This window comes from Sceloporus occidentalis, unplaced genomic scaffold, assembly GCF_023333645.1.
Source record: "Sceloporus occidentalis isolate IW3139 unplaced genomic scaffold, rSceOcc1.0.p SCAF_119, whole genome shotgun sequence".
In the NCBI taxonomy this organism is placed as follows: domain Eukaryota; kingdom Metazoa; phylum Chordata; class Lepidosauria; order Squamata; family Phrynosomatidae; genus Sceloporus; species Sceloporus occidentalis.
The window spans coordinates 432,899-458,408 of NW_028317099.1; the positions used below are offsets into that span (position 1 = coordinate 432,899).

A 25,510-nucleotide genomic window follows, 5' to 3' on the forward strand; every position below is an offset into this window, starting at 1 on the left:
GTTTACAGATGTAAACGGTATACGAGCTGTGTGCATGTCTTCTAAAATGTCTTGGTACCATACACACACTATATATACCTATATATATATATATATTATATTATATTAACTCGTGATATATATACACATAACTACTGTATTTATGGAACTCAGTATATATATATATTGCAGTGATAATGTGATTTATAAGCATTGTTATCCATATTCATGTGTTTTCGAGGCCTTCATTCTTTTGCAGGGGAACTGCTGTCCACAAAGTTTATTTTCATCCATAACTTAATATACGCTATACATGTTTTTATCGATATATGTGTACACGTAGATTAATTCAGCATACATTCAGTTCGTTGAGTTAAAATGTAAACGTTTACCTTTCATCATTTCTCCTAAAATCTTGAGAACTCAAATATCATACTGGTTTTTAACTTACTAGGAACACTGCAAGTCCTTTTTCATTTAATAGCATTTTAACTGGTAAATAAATGAGTGCATGAATACTAATGATGCAGACACTAATGAATGAGTTAATACTAAATGTTTCCTATTACTGTGTACACTTATAAAGTGTGTTTATATATAATATATATATATATATTTTTTTTAATTTTGGCTATGTGACGGCCAGACATCCTTTAACCAGTGGTTATTTAAAATCCAGTGTGATTTAAAATCCAAGCTTAGTTATACCCCTGCGGCTAGCAGAGTGGAATGACTGTCTATAGCCATTCGTTTTTCATGAGACTTTTTGGTTTCATGGAGAATCACAACTGTCACATACAGTTCATTTTTTCACAGTAGCAAAATCTGTGAAATGTTTATTTGATGATAGAAGAATTGCAGAGGGAGGGTGGTTGGCATTGTTATAAATAAGGGAATGGAGTTAGAGAAGATTGAAACTTTAAACAACTACGAGATTTACACTAATGAAATGAACATCCTATTATATGCTTCATTATGAAAATGAAAACAGCTTTCAGATGCGCTTGCAGGCATCACCACCCGGCGCAACTAGATGTTTGTCATGTACACAATATAACAAAAAGTATAGCACCTGTTTTCTGGCATTGGGGTAAAAATATTTGCAACCCATTTTTACCCAATTTACTCGACTATTCTGCTGTAACGCAAATCAGAGGACGAGAACAGTAGAAGCCGTTTCTGTATGTACTGTTTAGCATTGTTTAATGTTTAGGATGTTATTTTGTCTCAGTTTCAAAACGTTTTGTTATTGCCACCTTCACAAAGTAACTTATAAGGCCGCGGAATCTGTTAGCGCTATATAATATAATAATAATAATATCAGGGTTGGCATCAGGCCTGGGCAATAAATGGTCTTCTAGCTGCTGTAGAGCTACCTCTAATGATTGTCAGCAAGCCAAAAGGTTTAGTTGAGTAACAGTTAGTGGCACATATGGTCCAGTCCTGATCTATATGTCAGGCTCAAGTACTTGGTGATTTTTCTATTTTTTGTTTAATATAAAAAGGGCCATTTGCACACGACACTAAACATTATGTACTCAATCAGTTTCTTATAAATGGTAATGATGCAGCCCAGCAATAACCATTTACGATACAGGCCCTAGTAAGAGGTGACCATACATCTGTCCTACTTCAAAGAGGGAAACTATCAAACAATGCTAGTTCTTGCATCATTTTGATTTAAGATCGTGGGGATTTATTGTTGATACAGATGCATTACTGCTTATTGTATAAGAGGGGTAGAAGATGGCACGATTGACATAGTAACAATCCATTTAGGATACACCATGTTTAGTATTGTGCTGTTCTCATATGAAACTAGCCTTTGACCGTCTGCTCTGACTGTATTGGATGGAGCTGGCATAAAAATGATGAGGGGTAATCCCGACTAAAACCATGGGGAAATCGCTGGTATATTTTCTATGCATTGGCAGACGAATATATATACGTATATGTGTGTGTGTGTGTGTGTATATATATATATATATATATATATATATAGTGTGTGTATAAAAAGAAAAGGGCATCATTCTGTATACATTTTTAATAATATCATACATATTGTGACCAAGCGATGCTAATTCCAGAGGCGCCAGACATTTATGGACATCTGTGAATATCTGGTACAGGTAAGTACGTAAGGAGACTCGTATGCTGAACATTATAGATACTAACAGGCTGCTAAGGTGTCCTTGCAATCTTTAGGGACATTTATTAGCTTTTCAATACCCATTTCTCTATATCTTCACCTAACTGCTGCCTGATTTTTCTTTCTATAGTGTGATGTCATAATCTTACTCAGGTGAGGTTTCTAGCCACACTTAAACATGGGTATTTCCCTAAAACATTACTGCCCAACTTCTTCATGCCTTCATCTATTAGCATTTCGGAGGCATAGAATGCAATCCCCCCCCGTATCTTTGTAAGGCTTCTGCCGAGCGTCTGCAGCGCAGCACATTTCACTTCCTGAATACACAGACACTCCGCCCCCAGCTCCCTCATTACTGTGACCTAAATGGGACATCAGGGAGGGCCCAGGGTCTCCCGTTGAACTGCATCTAGGTTAATAAAATTGTCAGCGGGTTGCCTTTGTCAGTATATGGGGTTTTTTGTATGTGTGAATATATGCCTGTTCTACGTATGTGCGATTAACACAGTTTCACGTATACCCTCCCCCATGGCTATATATAGAGTACCGCAGATCTGCAGTGTAAGTAGGTGCGGTCCCTTTAAGCTGCAGTGTCACACACTAGGTGATGAGGAGGAGGGGAGGTCACAGCTGTGACACTGGATAGGGAGACGGAGGATGGGGCGGCTCCTGGGGTGGAGACATTCCTGTCCCCTGGACACTGTCACCTTGTCACCTTCCTGCTGTAACCCTTGCGTTTCTGGCACTTAGCACCTCAGTATCACCTATATTACTGTAGGTTTTTGGAATCTAGGGACCTGCAGTTAGAACAAGGTGCTGCCATCTGAAATGGAAACCACGAGTTACCAGAAAATGTCTACAATTGTACTGAAGGGTTTGTTTTATGGACTGTTGTCTGATGAGTTACTGCTTGTAGGCTGTGATTAAAACGAACTCCTCAGGTAATCTAAACATCCGATATAGGCAATGCTGGCATTGTAAACATTGCAATGTATAAACCAGTAGAATAAATGACAAACGCCTATAATCATTATATAATGTACAGTTTCTGCTGTGATAAAGTATGCACTGAAAGGGTTAATGCTGCAAGTGAGAGCAGAGCAGGATGAAATGCTTTGTTGATGACACACCCTGTACTGCCCCACCCCAGCACTAACCTTCTAGTAACCCTCATCGGAACAACAGTGGGGCATGCAGCCTACTACTTAGTATGATTTTATATATATCTGACCAGATGTATGTGTGTGTGTGTGTGTGTATATATATATATATATATATATATATTTGCATACACACATACATGTGACTTCCTGTATGAAAGTTTGGGATGGGAGGGAGACATGGACACACCCAGAAAATAATCCAATTTGAACATTCCAGCTATAGGTGGAACTGGTAGAGCTATAGGGTGGGTTCCCTTAAAGGCCTTAGTGTGACAGGGTGGATGGCCATATGCAGAGTGTCATTGAGAAAGAAACAGATGTTTGGGTATCCCATGGGTTGGTATTGGGTTCACCAGACTCAGCACTGCATGAAGAATGGCACAGTCATGCCTGGAAACCTAGGCTGTGTTATATCACATTTAAGGTTCTTCCTCTGCTAGCATAAATGCTTCAACCAGCTTGGGACAGCAGTGATCATGCCAGGCTGAATTTAGAATCCCACACCGGCTCTGTATTTGGCCAGTCGCATCTTGTTGGATAGTGCTGCAGTACAGCATAGTTCTTGCAGTGTTTGGAAAACAGAGGTGACATTGAAACAGGCCAGATATGTTTATTCTAGATGGTACGGGGTAAAAAAAAAACCATTAGGAACTAGGATAATACCCCATGGTAATAACAAACATTAATTTGTTATCATATGACATATTGAACAGTGACACCAATATAGTACACTGAGCACCGATAATGTAATTGTGTACAATGCATTATACACTGTAATGGTGTGTATGGAGGCATGTTGTGGGAATCTGTTACTGATATGCACAAATGGGTGAGACTGCTTGAGCAGCCCTACATATTGTATGTGGGGGTGACTGTGTGTGTTTACGGTATATGTGTGTGTTTACGTGTGTGTGTGTGTTAGTGTGTAGGAGAAGCGGTTGGTGTGTCTATGGAAGACATTACTAAAATGCAGAAAGTTGCTCAGGCTTGGATGAATTAATAGATTTGTTTGCCACATCCATTTTATTTTCATGTCTTAGTGTTTCTTATTATCTCTATAATCATTTCCCCCCCTTCTTACTATGTTTATTCTTCCATCATAAAAGGGGTACTGCCTGTCTGTCTCCCTCCCCCCAAACTCCCTGCCAAATCCCCACCCTGATCCCCTGCAGAGACATGGAGGGGGAGGAGAGCAGGATGCTAGGGAGGGGGTGAATAGGAGGGAGGGAGAGAGCCCCATTCATTCAGTCTCCTTTATTAGGTACAGATGTCTATTAACCATTTCATAGAAACCTAGAATTTGACAGCAGATAAGAACAATTCAGCCCATCTAATCTGTCCTTCTTGATGGTCACAGAGAATAGCTAATTGGTCCATGCAGTTTGCTCTCTCTTTGTCTGAACCTAGCGTGCTAAGGGTATCCTTACTTATACCGATGTGAAATTGGGACTAACATTTGTAATCATGACACTGACCTTGCAGAATACTCTTATATGATACTAATCCCCTTTGACTTTAAATTATCGCTAACTTTGCCCATTTTGTGGCAATGACCATATTCATCTCCTAACATGACATGTTAATATTTTAAGAATGTACTGAAACATACTGTGTAAGTACATACGTAGTCAATAGCATCTGACACTTTATAGATGAATGATTATGGACACCAATTCTAATACTTTCACTACTTCCTTGCATTAACCCTCCTGTGTTTTCGTCTTCTCCCCACTCCAGTCAGTACCTCTTCTTACTGTTTCCTACTCTAGAACTGTTCCTTCATTCTTTCGCCGCATAACTCGCTCATTTCCCTCACTATTGATTGATGTATACTTTTCATCTAGACAGTTAAATAGAAATGGCTAGGTTACCACCGTCGTCAGCCGTTTTATGTAGTCAAGATTTCAGATTGGGAGTGTACAAATGTCCCCAATGGCTGTGCATGCACACTGGTCCCAGCAGCGATGCCTGCCAGGAGTTGGGTACCACCCATGGCTAAAATAAACAAGACTTGTTTCTAAGTGAAACACCCATCCTTGAGCTGAATGAAATACTGATTGCTTCACTGATGCCTGAAGAAGATGTGGGCAAAACCCCTGCTCATTATCCTCTCCCACTGCTCTGCTCCTCTGACACCTTTTTCTTTGGTCCCACCTTGTGGATGCCATGTCTGATATTGGGTTCTTATAAATATATTGCTCATGCTCCCGTAACCCTCTCTCCTATACTTCCCCAGCTCTCTCTATATAGCACTGTATGTTATGCTATTTTGGATTGTTACTGTGTGATTTATTGATTACAACACAAACAATTGTAACAGCTGCAGAAATGGGTTCCAAACGTATGAATAATTAGCATGAAATATGAGATGCAGAAAAAGACTACATCAGAGACACTCACCGTGTCTACAAATATGTTGCATACCAGCCTCCCACACAGCATTGCTTCCCTTTCTTAAACTGTTGCTAGGCACAGTTTTTTTGGGTAAGTGTGTGAGTCTCGGGGGTGTGTGTGTAAAATAACGCTTGTGATATTCAATAGAGCAAACGCTATGGGGGTATGTTCTGTTGGCCCGTCTTAAAGCTCTAATCACTGATTTAGGTGCATTATATATTATATGCGTTATATTAATTATACATGTAGTATATCAGCTGACTGCAGGCAGTTCTATCAGGTCGTGTGCAAATATATTGGTGTTTTATTTACAAATCCCTGAATTCAGTTTCTTTTATAGTTCTGTAACCTGACTTAAGAAATCTCTCTGATTTAACGGCATCCTGAGAAGAGTGGTCCTTTGTGGCTGAGGACCGCAGTGTACGTTTCTAGGTTGCAAGCTTTTGTTTCTGTAGGTGGAATTATATTATTTGCTACTTTGTCATGTTTACCCATTGTACAGTGCTGCAGAATATGATGGTGCCATATAAAACAATAATAATATCCTCCGTTCCAGTGCTAATGCGGTGAGTCTGATTTACAGGAAATTGGGCCGTCATCAGACGGCCTGGTCTTTTCCCTGTCTGCTGCTCAGGGCGACGGTGACAGATACACCATAAGGTTACACTGACACTTTTTATAAGGGCAAATGGAAGTTTGGGCATTTGCTGATGTTACAGGGTCTCTGCTGGGGTCTCTGACCCCTCCTGTAACTAATCACACAAGATGCAATCCACAAAACAGGGCTGCAGACCCCACGTGTGATCAGCACACAGTCAGGTCACAATGACAAGGCGGAGAGATAAAGTTTCTCGTGAAGGTAAAATAAAATAAAAATGGTAACCAAATTAAGTGAAACAGAAATAAATTATTATAAGACTCCTGACTCCACATAGGTGGTGAGAAGCTGTAGCTCTGTATATTTTTTATTATGTAACTTTGAACATAACACAGGAAACACTATTAGACTTCAAATATTATTTTCTTTTTCCGCTGATTTTTTTTGGGCACTCGTTGCTTTGTGTGGCAAACCTTTTATTAAGGAAGATCTTTTAGTTTAAACAACATGCACTTTGTATATGTCATATGGTCATTTATTTCCAACTTTTTTGCCACAACAACTCCAAATTTAGCACTTTTGACTGCAACATCCACGGTATATTATGAGGTCACCGTGCCATAAAATGGATGTTTGAACAGAATTATATTTATTAACCCCTTAACGACCTTTGCCGGTTCAGGACCGTCATGGAAAAACGGTCACGTAATGACCTTTGACGGTCCTGAACCGTCAAAAAATTAAACAAGCTTAGAAAGTGATCAACGATCACTTTCTTCGCTTAAACGGCGTTACTGTAATGCCTCGATGTCGAGGCATTCAGCAAGGCCAAGATCGGCATCAGGGGCCATGTCTGGCCCCTCCCCGGGGCGTCAACAGCCGCCACACATTGTATGGTGGCGGACGCCCGCTTTAAAAGCGTTTAGGAGGCGATCAGGAGGCATCCAGTGACACCAAACACTTACCTCTGGATGGGCTGTGACCGCTCCGGAGAGCAGTCACAGCCACAGCTGCTGGTGATCTTCGCCATCAGCAAGATGCCGGCGGCCCGGGAAAAAAAACAATAAAGATGAAAGAGTTTGCTAGATGGTCACTAGATGAACCATCCAGTACCAGCAAAATGTGTAAAAAAAAAAATATAAAAAAAAGTATTAAAAAAAATAAAATAAAAAAATAAAGTTTATTATTTTGAGCAAGTGCTAAAATTTGTCAAAAATCTCAACAAAGAGTTAAAATAAAAGCACTTCAAATACCCAAGGGGTGTCTAATATAAAAAAAAAATGGCTGATGGGGTAAATTGGAGTGGCCGAGCTCAAAGATAGGGCATAGCTACAGACTGACCAAAATGGGGAAAAAAGCGCACTTCCCAAATGTGGCATTTTAAATCTCAAACAACACGACAAACCCATGCATGTCGGGTATCACTGCACTCAGGAGATGTTCCTGAACACACATTGGGGTCTTGTTTGACAGTGACCTATACCAGAACCTGTATATCTATAACTAAAGTACAATTTGTGTGAAAAAAAACAAAAACAAATTACTATTACAAAGTTTGACAAAGTGTAGTTGTATAATTGGTGCATGGAAAGGGTTAAAATAACAGCATTTGGAATACCCTGGGGTGTCTAGTTTTCAAAAATATATAGTTTGACGGGGTTAAATTGAGTTAACCAGATTCAAAGATATTCCAAAGAGGAGATGGAGGCAGAATGACCAGATGCTAAAAGTCTGTGTTGCCTCAAAAGTAGCCCTTTACCAGCCAAACAATCTAACAAACCCATGCATGTGGGGTATCGCTGTACTCAGGAGATGTTCCTGAACACATATTGGGGGGTTGTTTGACAGTGACATATACCAGAACCTGTATATCTATAACTAAAGTACAATTTGTGTGAAGAAGAAAAAAAAAAATTACTATTACAAAGTTTGACAAAGTGTGGTTGTATAATTGTTGCATGGAAAGGGTTAAGATAACAGCATTTGAAATACCCTGGGGTGTCTAGTTTTCAAAAATATATGGTTTGAATGGGTTAAATTGAGTTAACCGGCTTCAAAGATGTTCCAAAGAGGAGATGGAGGCAGACTGACCAGATTTGTTAAAAAAGGTTTGGAAATCATAAAACGCTACTTGTACTTATTGCCCTATAACTTATAAAAAACATTGGGTATTTCTAAACTCAGGACAAGTAGTAGAATCTATTTAGCTAGTTTTTTTACTTGCTTTTTTAGGTGAGTAAAAGATTTTTCAAATAAAAGTCATAAAATTTGTTTTTTTTCAATTTTTCACCATGTTTATTTTTTTTTATAGTAAATTAGATGATACGATCAAAATAATGAAGTATCTGAAGAAAGCCCATCTTGTCCTGAAAAAAACAATATATAACTTATGTGGGTACACTAAATGGGTGAGGAGAAAATTACAGCTGAACACAAGCACCACAAAAGTATTAAAACAGCCTCGGTCCCACAGGGTACAAAAAGAAAAAACGAGCCCGGTCCTTAAGGGGTTAAGGATTTAACATCAGAGGGTCATGCTCTAAATGTAGACGGTTGACCGTGGTTCAAAAATAGAGAATGGGGCTTTAGGGTGGTACATACATGGAAGAGCATACCGGGAGAAGACTTAGATGCTGATAAATGTAGAGAAGGGGCAGATATTTATTTTTGCAAACAAAGACTTTCAAGAGGAGCAGAATATGCCTGTGAAATACGTTTATCAGTGTCGTTAAACACAGTATCACAAGATGAACTGTGATGTTTTGCTCTCTTCTGGTACACACAGGGAACACTCTTGGTGCTCAGGAGCTTTATTATGCAAATGAATACAATCATTAGGAAAAGTTTGTTAGCATGTAGGTGGTGGGGGCCAGAAACACTCATTCGCACCCCCACCCCCATCAGGGTGATGTAAGTTCACCCAATGGCAGAGTACACACCCCACCCCCATCCCATGGGGGTGAGTTCAGGGAGGAGGAGAAGGGTGTGTGAGCAGCAGGCGTTCCCTATCCATTTAAAAAAAAACGACCCACCCTGGGTGTGCCTGATGTCAGCTCTCCCCAGATCCCTAAGCAGTAACAGAATAAAAAACATACTGCTGCTTCTCAAAAACTGACATTTTATACATTCTGCAGCGCTTTAATTATAAAGGCTTCTCACATCTGTGTTAAAAATGTCAATTCTAAATAATTGTTCCCTGTAATCTACCTGTTTGTGCCGGATTGCTGTTAATCTGTGTATCTGTTGCTATGAAAAATATTTTTTTTGCTGTATGGCTCTGCATAATATAAAGGCAGATATTTAAAAATGAATCAATTCTGAAAATAGGTTAATAATATATAGTGAGTTTGATCTGTACAAATCTGTATGTTTTTACTACACTGATAGATAAGTGTGATAGATAAGTGGAACAGGTTAAGTGGTAAAGGTTAATACATTGAAAAATGTAAAAATGCGTAGGATATCAGAGGAATGGTTCTTGTCTGATGTTAATTTCTATGTTTTTATGTTTCTGTATGGGGGAAATCCTATCCATTTGTTGGCAACATTTGCATCTGTAGGTGTGTAAAGGATAGTTGTGTTACGGTAGTATACAAATAACCCGACTTATGGCAGTTTTAGATACGACTCTAGTAACTAGTATTTTCTTTTCAGACTTACAACTCCTCCCCAATGATGTCATCCCATTGCAAATCGGCCACCGAGTCACCAACTCCTGCTCTCCTTAATGACATCAAGATGGAGCCACCTGAGCAACTTTTGGACAGTGACAGCAGTCTCCCACAGGCAGAACCAGTGGACCTCTCTCTAAACAAGCCCAAGACTTCACTTCGTCAGTCCATCACCCCACCTTCTTCCTCTCCTCTGGTCCTGGGGTCCTCTTTCTCCGCATCCCCTTCAGTCGTTTCACTTTCTGGCTTAGGTTCGGCTGTCCCTGCAGTATTGTCTCCTGGTTCTATTTTGGCCTCAACGCAGGGCAGCGGTGGACAACAGATACTACATGTCATTCATACCATTCCTTCTGTGAATCTTCCCAGCAAAATGGGCAGCCTACAGACCATACCTGTAGTGGTGCAGTCGTTGCCTGTGGTATATACAGCATTGCCCACAGATGGAGTAACGGCATCCATCACTGTACCATTGATAGGAGCGGATGGAAAGACAACAGGTAAGAATGCTCTAGCAATTGGTTGTGCGCCAAGGTGCATGTGTTGTCATTGATTTCTTGATATCTATACATATGTTGGATGTTGCCCTCTAGTATCTATAGAAACGAATGTTTCTATCAATAATACAGTACAAAAACTCGATGCAGCTCGTTGGAGAAAAATATTTATTATGTAGTGTATGTTGTAAAAGAGCAATGAATCTCAAATTGTGTGCAATTATGCAATTACAGATTTGTATTGTATAAAACGTTTAATTTGGACTTTAATTAAGCAAGACTTTTTTTCAGCCAAAATGCCAATTTCTGAGCTATAATCCAGTTAGTGATGTGCTGGTGGTCTGGTAGGCGTCTTCTGTGTATTATATGTGTTCCACCACTTTGTGGTTAACAATTATAGAAAGGTAAGTAAAGGATAGACTTCTCAATGTGCTTCCTGGATTTTACTAGGGCTGAAACAACTAATTGATAAAATCGATAATAATCGATAATGAAAATCGTTGTCAACGATTTTCATTATCGATTAATCGAATAGATTTTTATCGATTAAAAAAAGAGGTTTTTTTCAGAGCAAATGCTCTGAAAAACTCCTCTCCTTATATAATCCGACCTCAAACAGAGATCGGATTATAATACTAGAATCCAGATCCCCCGCAACGCTGCAGGGGACCTGGATTCCCCTCACTGTCGGCCGGTCTCTCACTTCCGTCTCTCTCCCCCCTCCCATCTGCCTCCTCCCCCCTCCCATACATCACTCTGCCTCTCTACCCGGCTCCATTACTGACAGGCACTTTCCCTGCAGCTTCATAGAAGCCTCAGTGTAAGTGAAGGTGAGTAACGGAGTCTGTCTGTGCGATGCAGACCCCCACCGGCTGACAGAGGATCATCCTCTCTGTCAGCCGGTGGGGGTCTGCATCGCACAGACAGACTCCGTTACTCACCTTCACTTACACTGAGGCTTCTATGAAGCTGCAGTGAAAGTGCCTTCAGTAACTGAGCCGGGTAGAGAGGCAGAGCGGTGTATGGGAGGGGGAGGAGTCAGAGGGGTGTATGGGAGCCACCCTCCCATACTCCACTCTGCCTCCTCCCATACACCACTCTGGCTCCTCCCCCTCCCATATACCACTCTGCCTCCTCCCCCTCCCATACGGCACTCTGCCTCTCTACCCGGCTCCCTGGTGTCTTGTCAGCAACAGAGGTTCACAGGAGGCAGAGTGGAGTATGGGAGGGGGGGAGGAGGCAGAGTGGAGTATGGGGGGGGGAGGAGGCAGAGTGGTATATGGGAGAGGGAGGAGCCAGAGTGGTGTATGGGAGGAGGCAGAGTGGAGTATGGGAGGGGGGAGGAGGCAGAGTGGTATATGGGAGGGGGAGGAGCCAGAGTGGTGTATGGGAGGAGGCAGAGTGGAGTATGGGAGGGGGGAGGAGGCAGAGTGGAGTATGGGAGGGGGAGGAGGCAGAGTGAAGTATGGGAGGGGGAGGAGGCAGAGTGAAGTATGGGAGGGGGAGGAGGCAGAGTGGTATATGGGAGGGAGAGGAGGCAAAGTCATGTATGGGAGGGGAGGAGCCAAAGTCATGTATGGGAGGGGGGAGGAGGCAGAGTGGAGTATGGGAGGGGGAGGAGGCAGTGGTGTATGGGAGGGGGAGGAGCCAGAGTGGTGTATGGGTGAGTTATAGTGGTGTATGGGGGGTATTATGAATTTCAGGGCATATAGGCATATCAGGGGGCATAAACATATCTGGGGGTAAAAGGTATCAGGGGGCTCAGTGGCATATAGGGGGTATAAGGCATATCGATATTAGGCATATCAGGGGGGGCATAAAACAAATCTGGGGGTAAAAGGTATATCAGAGGGCTCAGTTGCATATCACTGGCATATAAGGAGTATAAGGCATATCAGGGGCACAGCGGAATCTGGCATATAAGAGGTATAAGGCATATATGGGGGCAGAGTGGCAAGCTGGGGGTCAGATGTGCATAACTGGGGGCAGTTTGGTAAATAAAAAAAATGTAAACAAGGCTTTTTTCTCAGTTTTTATTAAATATGAAAAATAGTTAACATATGAATTAATATTTACTAATAACTTTGTATTAAAACCTAGTTTGAGAAACACTGTGTTTGGGTTCTTGTAGCTTTTATTATTATGTCAGTAAAATAAGAAGGTGAATAGAGAGAGGCCATTGCAATAAAGAGATGAAAGTGTAAATTGTACGTTTTTTATTGCAATTTTTCTTCAATTTAAAATAATGTATTTTTTTATCCGATTAATCGATTAATCGGCCAACTAATCGATTATTAAAATAATCGTTAGTTGCAGCCCTAGATTTTACTTTATTTAGGGATGCATCGAAACGAAATATCTGGACAGAAACCGAAAATGACCCCCCACACACACACACCTTTCTAAAAAAATAACCACACCAAAATTGGACAAAAAAATTAAATAACAATGTTAATATATATTATATATTACACATTTTTAGCAGCAGTTGTTAATCATAATATATTGATATTAATATTGTTGTTGAATTTTTCTGTCCAATTTTGGTGTGTTACTACCTTTTAATAAAAGTGTGGTTAACACACCAAAATTGGACAAAAAAAATCTACAACAATATTTTTATATATATATTTATTTTTTCTAACAGCAATCAAACTCCTATCATGCCTAGGCTGCCAGTACATGCTAGAACCTGGTCATGATGATTACAGGCTCCTTATGCCATGCTACCCACCCCCACGCTTAAACATCCATGCTATCACACACACCCTCATTCACAAACATTCATTCACTCATTCCTATTTTCCCCTCTGAATCCTCACAAGATTATGTAAAGTGACAGTAAATCCCCTCCAAGTTTATCAATTCAGAAGTACCTAATTTATATAGAATTTCTATACTTTTCCACTTACAGGGAACATACTATAAGGTATACATATTTTTTACAAATTATTTTTACATTAGGTATGATGGGATTGCAACACTAATTTTAAACCAATAAAACAAAAATACCCAAACTATTTTGTGACATTCTCCCCATCTCTTACCTTTCTCATCTTCTTTCTTCCATCCAGTTGTGGGAGCGTGAGGTCTGTCATTTCAGACATCGACTTCCGTGCTCCCTAATCACTACGCGCCGGCTATTGATGCCGAGCGCGGGGATGACGTCATGTCCCGGCGCTCGGCATCAATTTTGCCGGCGCGTAGTGATGAGGGAGCAGTAAAGCAGAGGTCTGAAATGACAGACCTCACGCTCCCACGACCAGCCAATCACTGGTAAGGTACATCGCTTGCCATGATTGGCTGGTTGTTGTATACTGCGCGTATAGCACAAACTCTATATACCTGGAAAAGTTGGGGGTCGTCTTATACGCCAGAATATACAGTATTTATTACTGGCATGACTCACTGACTCAGGCCGGGCAGACTTTAATGGGGGCCCTGACAAGCTCCCCTGTGCCCCCTCCCAACCTGTTACTGGGTGCTGCAATATGACGTTGTACGTGTGGACAAGTGCACAGCCACCTGCAGGACTATGGTGGCTGTAGGCAGGTCCAAAGAGGCTGCTGCACTTATTCCCTGCATTAAAGATAGCCCTATCTTCAGGTTCAGTTTGCATCTTTTGTTCTGCTTCTTTTAGAGATATAGCCCTATACACAAATGCTGATCACTTTCATATCCATACGTAACCTATATGTCAATATAGATGATGTATAGTGCAGTGATTGTGACCACTTAAAGCAAATTTTATAATACTGTTCTTAGGCAGCTGAAAATGAGACCTGCTCTATTAAAATGAAAAGATCGGTAGTTATGTCTTGATCTTGTCTCTTTAATATCCTTTTAAATTACTGTACTCTGCATACCCGTTTTAGTTCCGGAGATCTTTTGTTGAAGAGGGTTATTCAAATTCAGGACAAACGCATGAGGTCCTCAAGGAACAGTTCTGGTGCAAAATGGTAAAACTCAGCTACTGGAAGAACCAATAGAATGTGAAATTTAGAAGACAATTAAGACACAGCTGCCAAAGACATAAATTGCATACATTCATTTTTGGCTAGAAGCATTTGCAAAACGGTCATTATGGCCTAAATGTATTCTCTTGTAGCAGTTCTGTTTGAACCATGCTGCTACCTGTCTATGCCATTGGCCCGTTAGCCTGCATAAAAGGCCAGATCATGGAATAGGAAGGACCTGCAGCTGTGCAGAATGTTTCACTTTCTCCAGAATACAAAATCGGTTGTGTGGGTGTTTTTTGTTTGTCTTTGGGTTTTATTTTTTACGCAAAGCACCCATTGCTTCATAGGCGGTACATTTTGCCACTACATAAACTCGTGTGATGGTGTTTACACTACAGTCTATGCTATTTTAAAATAATATTATAAAAATCATATTTGTACTATGGGATCTGTATGATAACTTCAGATAGTAAACTGTTCCGTTTTGTTAACTGCCCATTGGTATTGATTAGTTCCATTAGCCTCCGTAAGTATAAATAAAAACGACAGCCACTATTGGGCAGAAGCAAGCTGGGCTCTTTCTCCATTCCCTGTAGTGTGTCTGCTGACTGCTCTCCCTTACGCTTGTGGCCTTCCAGGTCTGCGTAAAGCAGAGCACTGGGGTGTGATGTCATATCTTAATGCTTTGCTTCTCAGACCTATGGAGAGCACCAAGCACCTTCTGCCTCCCACAAGCTACTAACTGAGGGTTCGTACTTTTCTTTGGTACTCACCAGGGTCTGGGAGTAGTGAAGGGATCATTTTGAACTGTTTCCCCTGGAAAAAAGTTCTAAATTTTTAGTGAAAAGAAAATGTGTATGGTTTTGCTTTGGAAAAATGTAAGACTGTTATAGCTTGGCCCTCTACTGCTTCATCCTTAATTACCGTATTTGCTTGATTTATAAGACGACCCCCCAAAATTTGAATATTAATTTAGGAAAAAAGCCTGAATATAAGACTACCCTATAAGAAAAAAGTTTTACTAATAAATATTCTCATGTAAACTATTTTTTTTCATATTTAATAAAAACTATGATTGAGAAAAATGCATTTTTTTTGTTTTTATTTTCTTTTATTTGCCAACCTGCCCCCAGTTATGCACATCTGCCCCCCAGATATGCCTTATACCCCCTTTTATGCCACTCTGCCCCTAGAATTGCTTTATACCCCCCTATATGCCACTTTGCCACCAGATATGCCTTATACTCCCTGTATACCATTCTGCCAACATGATATGCCTCTTGACCCCCTATATGCCATGCCACCTTTCTGATATTCCTTTTTAACCCCCTATATGCCACTCTGCCTCCAGAAAGCCCTTATACCCCTCCCTCGACTTACCAGTGCTTCCCTAGACTCCCTGTGCTTCAGATTCCTTGGTGTGTAGTGGTGGCAGCCGGTGAAGGTCTGTGCGATGCCGGGGCTTTTATGAATGAGCACCAGAAAGTCATGTGATGCCGGCGCTCCATCTTAGATGCCCTGGCAGAAGTGCCGGCAGCAGCGGAGGTTGTGTACGCGCATCGCACAGATCTCCACCAGCTGCCGGACAGGAAGATCCAGGTTCCCTGCAGCGCTGCAGGGGAATCTGGATCTTAGTCTTGTAGTCAGACCTCTATTTGAGGTCTGATCAGAAGATGACCTCGAATTTATGACGATGGCATTTGCTCTGGAAAAAAAACTTGTCTTATAATCAAGCAAATACGGTACTTTATTTTTCTGCCTTGGGGGCAGCTCCCTCTGGTGGCTATCTACTTTAATGTAGAATGGATTTTTTTAATGCAAGTGACCCCATGCAATCTGCAGTGAAGTCTAAAACAGCATATCTGGGAAAGCTAGGTTTTGGAATGTATTTATTGAAAGTCACCTCACTGAGCTATAAATTTATGTAGTATAGCTCACCTATTTTTGGCAGGGTTTCAGTGAACTAAAGCTGTAACTATTCTGTGAAAACAACATCTTTTGTGAAGAAACCTTATTACATACATGTATTTCAAGTCTTTTATCTGTATGTCTAGGGAGGACCCATAACTTGATGTTACGGTCACCGGTGTCTGAAGTGGAAGACTTAGATTCCAGGGTGGACAAGTCTCCTGATGTTGGCCGCATTGGTTTATCAACACGTACTGCAGGTACTCAATTGCACCACTGTGGGGCAGCATAATACTTTTCATTTCAGTGTTAAATATGCATGTAGATAGTTTTTAGTATAACTTCGTCTTCATCACTCCCTGTTGTGGTTGTTACTGCAGGTAATGTGGAAGCCTTAAGTGAAGACTGGGTCAGGTTTTCACAAAAACAAAATGTGGATAGTGGTTGCTCTCAGAATGCGCTTGGAAACAAAGTATTTTTTTCCTCTGTTTTAATAAACCTTACTTTTTACAATTCAGTACAATATAGTGAGGGAGGAGTATGCATGTCTGTATGTATATGAGCATGGATGTGTATGTATAAGTGTGTGTGAGCATGAATGTGTAAAGGCTGTGAAAAAAATGTCTTATTGTTTAACGTTGTTCAAAAAAATACACAAAATACACTGAATTCCAAACAATTGCAAGCATAACACAAGTTTATCAAAAATGTAAAAAATATATGTGTGGCACAATTATTGTCACCCCTATGAATTAATGTAGGAAAAATCCAAAAACTTACTCAATCATATTCAGTTTGCCAGATACTACTGGAACTTCAAATGGGATCAGATGAAACCAAAATAGAGCTTTTCGGCAATAAACACCAGTTTGGCGCACATACAGAGGTAGCCATATAGAAAAGTACCTCATGCCCACAGTTAAATGTGGTGGTGGCTCTTTAATTTTTTGGGGCTGTTTTTCCGCCAGAGGACCTGGACTTTTTGTTAGGATGCATAGCATCATGGACTCTATCAAATATCAACAGATATTAAATGAAAACCTGACTACCTAAGCTTAAAATGGGCCATGGTTGGACAAAACATTGATGTGTCAAAATCAACACAAAAATGGTTTACTGACCGCAAGGTCAAGGTTGTACCACGGTTAGTCCCCAGACTTGAACCCCATAAAAAACGTGGGGTGAACTGAAGAGGAGAGCCCACCAGTGTCAACCTTGCAAGTTGAAGGATCTGGAGAGATTTTGTATGAAGGAATGGTCTCAGATCTCCAACCTCATCAGGCATTAGAGAAGGAGACTCAGAGTTGTTATCTTGGCAAAGGTAGGTAGCACAAAGTATTGACGAAAATGGTGCCACTATTACTGCCACACATTTATTAAACTTTTTGTTGTTGTTGATAAACCTGTGTTGTATGTATTACATACAGTATGCATGGCAGAGTGTATGTTGTAGTGGGGCAGATAAGCTGTTTGGAGGCACTGACAAGCAGGAGGCAAAGATGGCACATGCAGGCTCTTTGAGGGTAAGGATGGCGCTAATAAGCTACTTGGTGGCACGGTGGGACATGTTGGGTTGTCCCGAGGCAATCTTTGCATCAGGTGCCCTGTGGTTTCTAGTTGCGCTCCTGCAACCAACAATTACAGGTTGTGTCTTTAACTTGGGACACTTACTACAAATGTGTCCTGGAAAGTTGCGCTAGCACTTGATTGATGCGTTATATCAATTAAAAACCGCAAAAGACACCACCAACCAGAAGTCTGATCTGATGGCCACAACCATATTCATGAATTAGACAGTAATGCTACTCAATAAGTTCATGTAACAATATTTGCATAGAATGCAATTTGTGTACAGATTTCTTGTACATGTCTCACATGATGTCATTGTTCATCCAGGGGACAATTATGTGTCTGTACATAATAGACAGTGTAGATCAACTCACAAAACCAAGACAGATGAATAGTTAAGAATTATTGACACAATACCCACATTAAACACTCTCAATTTAGCTACACATAGAAGCCAGTGCCATTCTTGCAAAAATCTGTGTGTAAATATGCAGTCAACCTCACTTATGCACATACCCTTCCATACACATGGCCTACTAAAAATTACACAAAACCGTGTCCAACACTGTGAAGCGACGTTATCACTCAGGATTTGCATATTGTTTTGTTAATTCTGAGAATCTTTATGGCCCTAGAATGAAATTCTAGGATTGTTCCCGGCAATCTTGGAAGCAAAGTTAGTGCAACATCCCACAGCCCCATATGTCATCCTGTGAACCACACTGTGCCCCTGTGTACCACACAAGGCATTTATTCCTCATACAAAATGAATGTCTCTTGGTTTTTATGTAAAGCCTCACATAACACTGTCTTTAGGCATTACAGCACCGCAGCTTCATGGAAAAGGGACTGCACGTAAACCATTACATACGTTTGCGGATCTTTCTTCACAGGATATGTTTTTGTTTTTTAAAGGGAGATATGTATTTAATACGTATCAAAGCTTCCAGCTGTCCCAAATTTTCAAGAAGAATCCTGACAATTAGACTCCTGGCTGTCAGCTGCCCCAGTAGTGTCCCATGGGACAGGCATAAAGGTTAGCCGCAGTGTGGCGCTAGCTGAAGCATTGCCAGCTAAAGCATCACCCATACTGCACTGACCCCATGGCTGCCAGAAGGGATTAAGATAAACCAGGAAACTAAAAATAATATTGGACGGTAGGAGCTGACACAAACCTTTCTTGTAGGCACATGCCACAAGTAATATTTATTTCTTTAAATCTCTGCTGGTCTGTCTACTTCATGGTGGGATGCAGCCCACTGCTCCAGAACTAGGGTCCAGAAACCCTTCATATTTTTATAGAAACCCATTTAGCATTGTTTTAATGGGTAAACTGGAATAAGTACGCTAATAACACGTTTTTACTCAGTTTTCTAGAGGTAAAATGGTTGCTTGCTGTAGACAAAAATTATTACATTGAATGAAGAACCAAGCTGGTTATGGTTTGTTTATCTGGACCACTGCAAATAGAAATGCCTTAGAAAGGCGTTAGGCTTGACACAAGAGTGATGCTGATGAGTAAATTCTGGGATTAGTTAATGTGATGTCAGATGTAAATGATCCAGGACTATATATATATATACATGCAGTGTGTGAGTATTAGACTTTTTCATATGTTAATGGTAATTAAATAAGTTACATTTTAACTATAAATTTATGTTCTTGCTTTAACATTTACTGCATTGTTTAGGGTAAATCAATATTTATTAAGTATTTAAGCATGAGGGATACGGAATGGAAAGGGAAGGGGGGGGACCAAGCATAGCATAACCAAGCAAACATATAGTACATAATCAGGCGCATATTTCTGTTATAGCAACATTGTGTACTGTAGAACAGCTAATGACCAGTGGGGGGGGGGGGTGAGGAAGGAAAGGGGAGAGAGGAAAGGAAGGTGAAGGGAAACAAGAGAGGGAAGAGGAGAGGGGGAAAAAATGGATATATATGTTATAGTAGGAGTGGTATAGGTAAGAACGTCAATGAAGGATCCTAGACCTGTCTCCACTGTTTTAGTCGACCAGAAAGGGCGTATACACGGTGTGACAGTGAACCAGGCATGGTGGTGGATAACATATATATTTCTCAGAAAATACTGCAGTGCAGTGTATTTGATAACCCCAGGGAGAATGGTTTGTTACCAACAAAATAATGGTAATGTTGTAGTTATGTTTGGGTCCCTGGGGTGGAACATTTGGAGAGAAGGGAGGGCCAGTGCTCCACTCCACAGTTTACTTGCAGCAGGTGATGAAGCCAGTCCAGGAGTTCTGGTTCTCTCAGAGAGTTACTCACCTGTTACCAATGAGCAGCAGGGGGCTGCTACAAAAAGGAGCCCTGTGAGTTATTCAGGTGAGAAACATACAAGCAGTGAGTGAGACTGCATTTTCTCCTAACAAATCTGCTGAACGGTTCCTAAACGAAAAGGTCTGTGCTAAATGTTTTTTGTTGGTAGCGGGTAAGCCGTCCAACGATAGTTAGTTGCTGTTTGTCAGTAAGTGCTCAGAGAGCAAGGCTTTTCTTTTTGTTTGTTTTATTTATGTTTGTTTACAGACCTTTTAATAAAAACGACTACAATTCTAAAAAGAATTCAGCCTTATGTGGTATTTCAAACCTTAAGACTGTGTGGTTACATGATCCCATGACAACGGGCAGTTCCACCACAGGTGAGGGAGGGGGCACGGTGTTTTACCGCATCGTTTAATGGAATTTATTCCCCTCTAGATTATAAATTTATGAGCAGGGCCCTTTTTACCTTTTGTGTATTGGTTTATTTTTGACTATAGCAAGTGCTGCATAAATTGTTGGTGCTATATAAATACAAGATAATAGTAATTTGCTTTCTAAATGACATTTATTTTATCCTAGATCGCCTGTTTCCATCACCACCTTTCCCCAAGGGTTTGTCCAAAAGTAAGAGCTATATACTTTGGTTAGGGAGATTATTATCATTGTACCGAAGTCACCAGTCAGCGGTAGGAATCTGTGGGAGCACTTTTGGTGCATGAACACAGAGAGCCTGGTTAGACCTCCCAGAACACTTGCTGAGCCAGTGCTTGAGCTGTACCGTATTGGCTCAATTATAGGCTGCACCCGATTATAGGCCGCACGCTTAAGCTTTGGTGCTATTTTAAAGAAAAAAATATTTTTAGAGAAAATACATGAGTGGAATGGTTAAGCATCGTTTTATCCAATGAACAGTAATACATCTATTTTATTGTTTTTGGTATCTATTATGCCGTTAGTCAGCATAGATTAAATACAAACAGACATTTGGAAAGCCAATAGCCGTTTTAAGGTCCTCCCCCTTAAGTCATAATACTTATAGATAAACCACTCTGCCCCCCAGATATGCAATATAACCCCTGATATAACACTGCCCCAGATATGCTTTACAACCCTTGATATGTCACTGTGCCCCCTGATATGCTTTATAACCCCTTATTTGCTACTCTGTCCCCTTAATGTGTGGTAATTCTTGAGTTATTATGCTTTCTGAAAACCCATCTCTTTCGGGAAGCATACAACCTTTCCTTATAACACTCTCAGCCAGCATCCTGTCTAAGCCACCTAAACGACCAACAACCTCCACAGCTCATCCTGACTCGACCAACTCATCCTAGCAGTCCTCTCCCACTGTTTCACTTCTCCCCTCAACTGACTAGATTATAACCTTGCAAGAGCAGTGCCCTCTTCTCCTTTTTGTACCAGTTTGTTTTTGTTTGTGATTTAAAATGAATTCTACCAACTCTGATTGTAAATTGGTCTTGTTGCTGGTGAAGCTCACAAGGGTTCTGCTTCAGAAGTCAGTGAGCTGAAATATTTTTCTTGTGCAAATTCCAGACTTATTAAATGCACCTCTTTGTCTCACTGCTTTATCTTTTTCTGTAAAGACCAACATGTATGCCATTAAAATGTGCTTTTATAAATTAAGATTATCATGCATGTTTCTATAAAGTGCAAACAATCAGAATGAATTATTTTTTAATACAACTGCAATCTGAAATGCCAGGAAGGCATATTTTTATTCTTCACCCATTCTTTTTCAATATGGCTTCAATACGGCTACCCGGAGCCTGCTCTTACGGGATGCAGCAAGGACTGCCCACTGACATTGGTGGGTGGTCCTGCTGATGACATGGGAAACACCCCTATTTAAATGGGAAATGGGCGGGGAGTGGGGCCTGCCAAGACCCCGCTCCCGTGACCTAGAGGATTTGAGTGTTGACCTGGAGAAGCTATGGGCAGTTTTCATTAATCTGATGAAGCTGCAAGCTTTGTAGGAAACACTTTTTTTCTTTAATTGCGCCAAAGCTCTAAATGTGATGTGTTAATGATTTTGTGAAGCTGTCCATAAATTACCGTGAGTAAATACCAGTCTCAGCATTTGATCTTAACTAGGGCTGCAACTAACGATTATTTTAATAATCGATTAGTTGGCCGATTATTTTTTCGATTAATCGATTAATCGGATAAAAAAAACAATATGCAAATTTTTTGTTTATTTAAAATAATTTAATGAACTGGATGTTAAAAAACAACTTAAAATTTACATTAACATTCTTATTTTGTTATGATGTAATAAAAAAACAATATTTTCAAAGTACAAAAACCCAAACACAATATTTATGAAACAAAATAACCCCAAACATTCTGAAAAGAGGTGGACTATTACTGTTCAAGAAACTTTGCACCCGGCACTTTGCACCCAGCCCTGGCACTTTGCACCCAGCACTTTGCCCCAGCCCTGGCACTTTGCACCCAGAACTTTGCACCCAGCACTTTGCACTCAGCCCTGGCACTTTGCACCCAGAACTTTGCACCCAGCCCTGGCACTTTGCACCCAGCCCTGGCACTTTGCACCCGGCACTTTGCACCCAGCCCTGGCACTTTGCACCCAGCCCTGGCACTTTGCACCCAGCACTTTGCACCCAGCACTTTGCACCCAGCACTTTGCACCCAGCCCTGGCACTTTGCACCCAGCCCTGGCACTTTGCACCCAGCCCTGGCACTTTGCACTGTGCCCCTGCACCCAGTCTCCAACTCTGCCCTGCACCCAGCCCTGCCCCCACATTCTGCCCTGCCCCCACACTCACACCCTGCACCCACTCTGCTCTGCACCCACACTCACACTCTGCCCTGCACCCAGTCTCCAACTCTGCCCTGCACCCCCACCCCCACTCTGCCCTGCACCCAGTCTCCTGCCCTGCCCCCACACTCACGCCCTGCACTCCCACCCCCACCCTGCCCTGCACTCAGTCTCCTACCCTGGCCTGCCCCCCCCACCCCCACGAATCGCTCTGTGCGAACGGAGCCACTCGCACAGAGCGAACCGCTCTGTGCGAACGGAGCCACTCGCACAGAGCGAACCGCAACTAAAAGAAGGCGCGTGTAGCGGAAGCGGGGAACGCTCGCGGAGGTAAGTAAAAGGAGCCGAGTGCTCCAACAACGAATCGATCACTCGATTAATCGATAATGGAAATCGTCGACAACGATTTCCGTTATCGATTATTATCGATTTTATCGATTCGTTGTTTCAGCCCTAATCTTAACCCTCCCCAACAATGATAATGAAAATGTTTTTCGTTTATTCTGTCATATGCTTTTGAATAACATTAGGCTGAGCTGCGATTTTTATTTTCAGGATATACCGGCAATGCATTGTGGATGTTTTAATAATACGGTGCAGGAATTTGCGACAAAAGATGGATAGGGCTAGGAGGGAACATGGTATACCCGTTAAAAAATTTAAGTGTAGGTGTAGTCTAGACACCAACATTCATATTGGAGTCGAATTAATGCATCTACAGGACATTTACTGATTTTATGCTTCTCCTCTCAGCAGCTGATGGAGGAGTTAAATAAGACAGGCGTTTCATTTTCTGACCCTAAACATATTACTATTTTCATGCAGTAAAATATACTAGAGCCCGTGCAAAATATGTTTTTATCCTGAAAATAGGGCTGAGGTGCTGCATTTAAAAACGTATGTCCTTTTAATGACTTTCTTTCTTATTGTTTAGTGAAGGCAGAGCCAGATTCTCCAGTGGAGTTAAATAGTGATAGTGACGAGAGCCTCGTTGAGACATCCACCTCCTTACAGGACACAACACATGGGTAAGAAGTGGTTTTATGAGGCAGAAATAATGGGAGTCATGAAACAGGTCCATAGTCGATCAGGATTCCAACTAAACCAGGTTTATTTTACACAGCAGGGCATTGTGTCCGCACTGATTTAGAGCAGGTTGTATTTTGACAGTACGTAATCCGTGCCTGGATAAATCTGGGAAATATTCTGACATTACATGTCTAGTGTCCCTATGAGTCATCATAATAAAAAGGTAACTTTTAAAATTAAGTTTGTGAGATAATTGCATCAATATCATAAAAAATACAGAAATCAGAAGGTGTCCTTGCATTGGGAAGATTGTTTGTTTGTTTTTCACGTTGTAATGTATCCAGACCTGCATTCCAGGCGTTGGCCCCTAACAGGCCAGGATTTCTGTATATCTCTTAATGAGTTGAGCATTCATTTTTTTTAGAATGTGGCCTTTTAGGTTCAAAGTCATTGATTATTGAAGATATTGCCCCAAAATCTGAACCTGATACTACATTAATCAAAACCATCAAGTTGTCGGCTGTGTTGGCTTCCATGCAGCGTTATCACTTTTTAGAAATGTTGCAAAAGTTGCCATTAGGGTCACTGCTGTGACGGTTTTGATTTTGTAGATTCCGAGTTAATGGATCTCTTGTCTAATTATGTTATCTGCCTCCGACTAGGCCACGACTTCTACGAATGCAACGTAGTGGTGCAAGCTCTCCTGACCTAAGGAAACGAAGGGTCCATCAGTGTGACTTTGATGGCTGCAACAAGGTGTATACAAAGAGCTCTCATCTCAAAGCCCACAGGAGGATACACACAGGTAACATATGAAACTACACCAAAATCTTATTGATAAATGATGATATCCATAGTCTGTAACTACAAAATAACCTTTATAAGAGATGTAGTTCATAAACCACTGAATCTTACGGTAGAGGGAAAGACAAAAAGCAGAGAATTGGATAGCAAAAACAAGTGCTGTAGAACATGAGTTATTCTGTTATATAAATGCAGTACAGCAGGGTTTTTCTTTTCTTACCTTCCCACAATCAACATTAGTAGTGTATTGCAAAGCTTGACCATGCTTACTGTGTATTGGTGAAATGGCATTGGATCATGTTTATTTATGAAAATGTGCCACATTAAGTTTACATGGTGTATTAGACAGGTTTGTGCACCATGGGCCTACAAATATTAACCAGTCTCACAAACCCAAGAGAATAAAGTAAAACTTTTAAATCTAGTGGAAACACATTTAATAAGGTCAATCAAGTTGAGTTACACACTTTTATAAAGCAAAAGCAAGGTTAAGAATTTTTTAATCACCAAATATACATTCTGTTGCAGGGGAGAAGCCGTATAAATGTACATGGGAAGGATGCACATGGAAATTTGCAAGATCGGATGAGCTGACCCGTCATTTTCGGAAACACACTGGGATCAAGCCGTTTCTTTGTTCGGACTGCGACCGCAGCTTCTCGCGTTCGGACCACCTGGCCCTACACCGACGGAGGCACATCATGATGTGA

General features: G+C 41.0%; 1 protein-coding gene across 1 annotated transcript; it reads left to right on the forward strand.

The window, feature by feature from the left end:
• Positions 1-2,081: 2,081 nt before the first annotated feature.
• On the forward strand, positions 2,082-25,510 carry LOC149282303 (Krueppel-like factor 8). Its single transcript, XM_089498365.1, has 6 exons — positions 2,082-2,108; positions 9,938-10,451; positions 16,462-16,575; positions 23,902-23,995; positions 24,659-24,801; positions 25,329-25,510. Exons 1-6 carry the CDS (start codon positions 2,082-2,084, stop codon positions 25,508-25,510), a joined length of 1,074 nt encoding a protein of 357 aa, XP_089354491.1.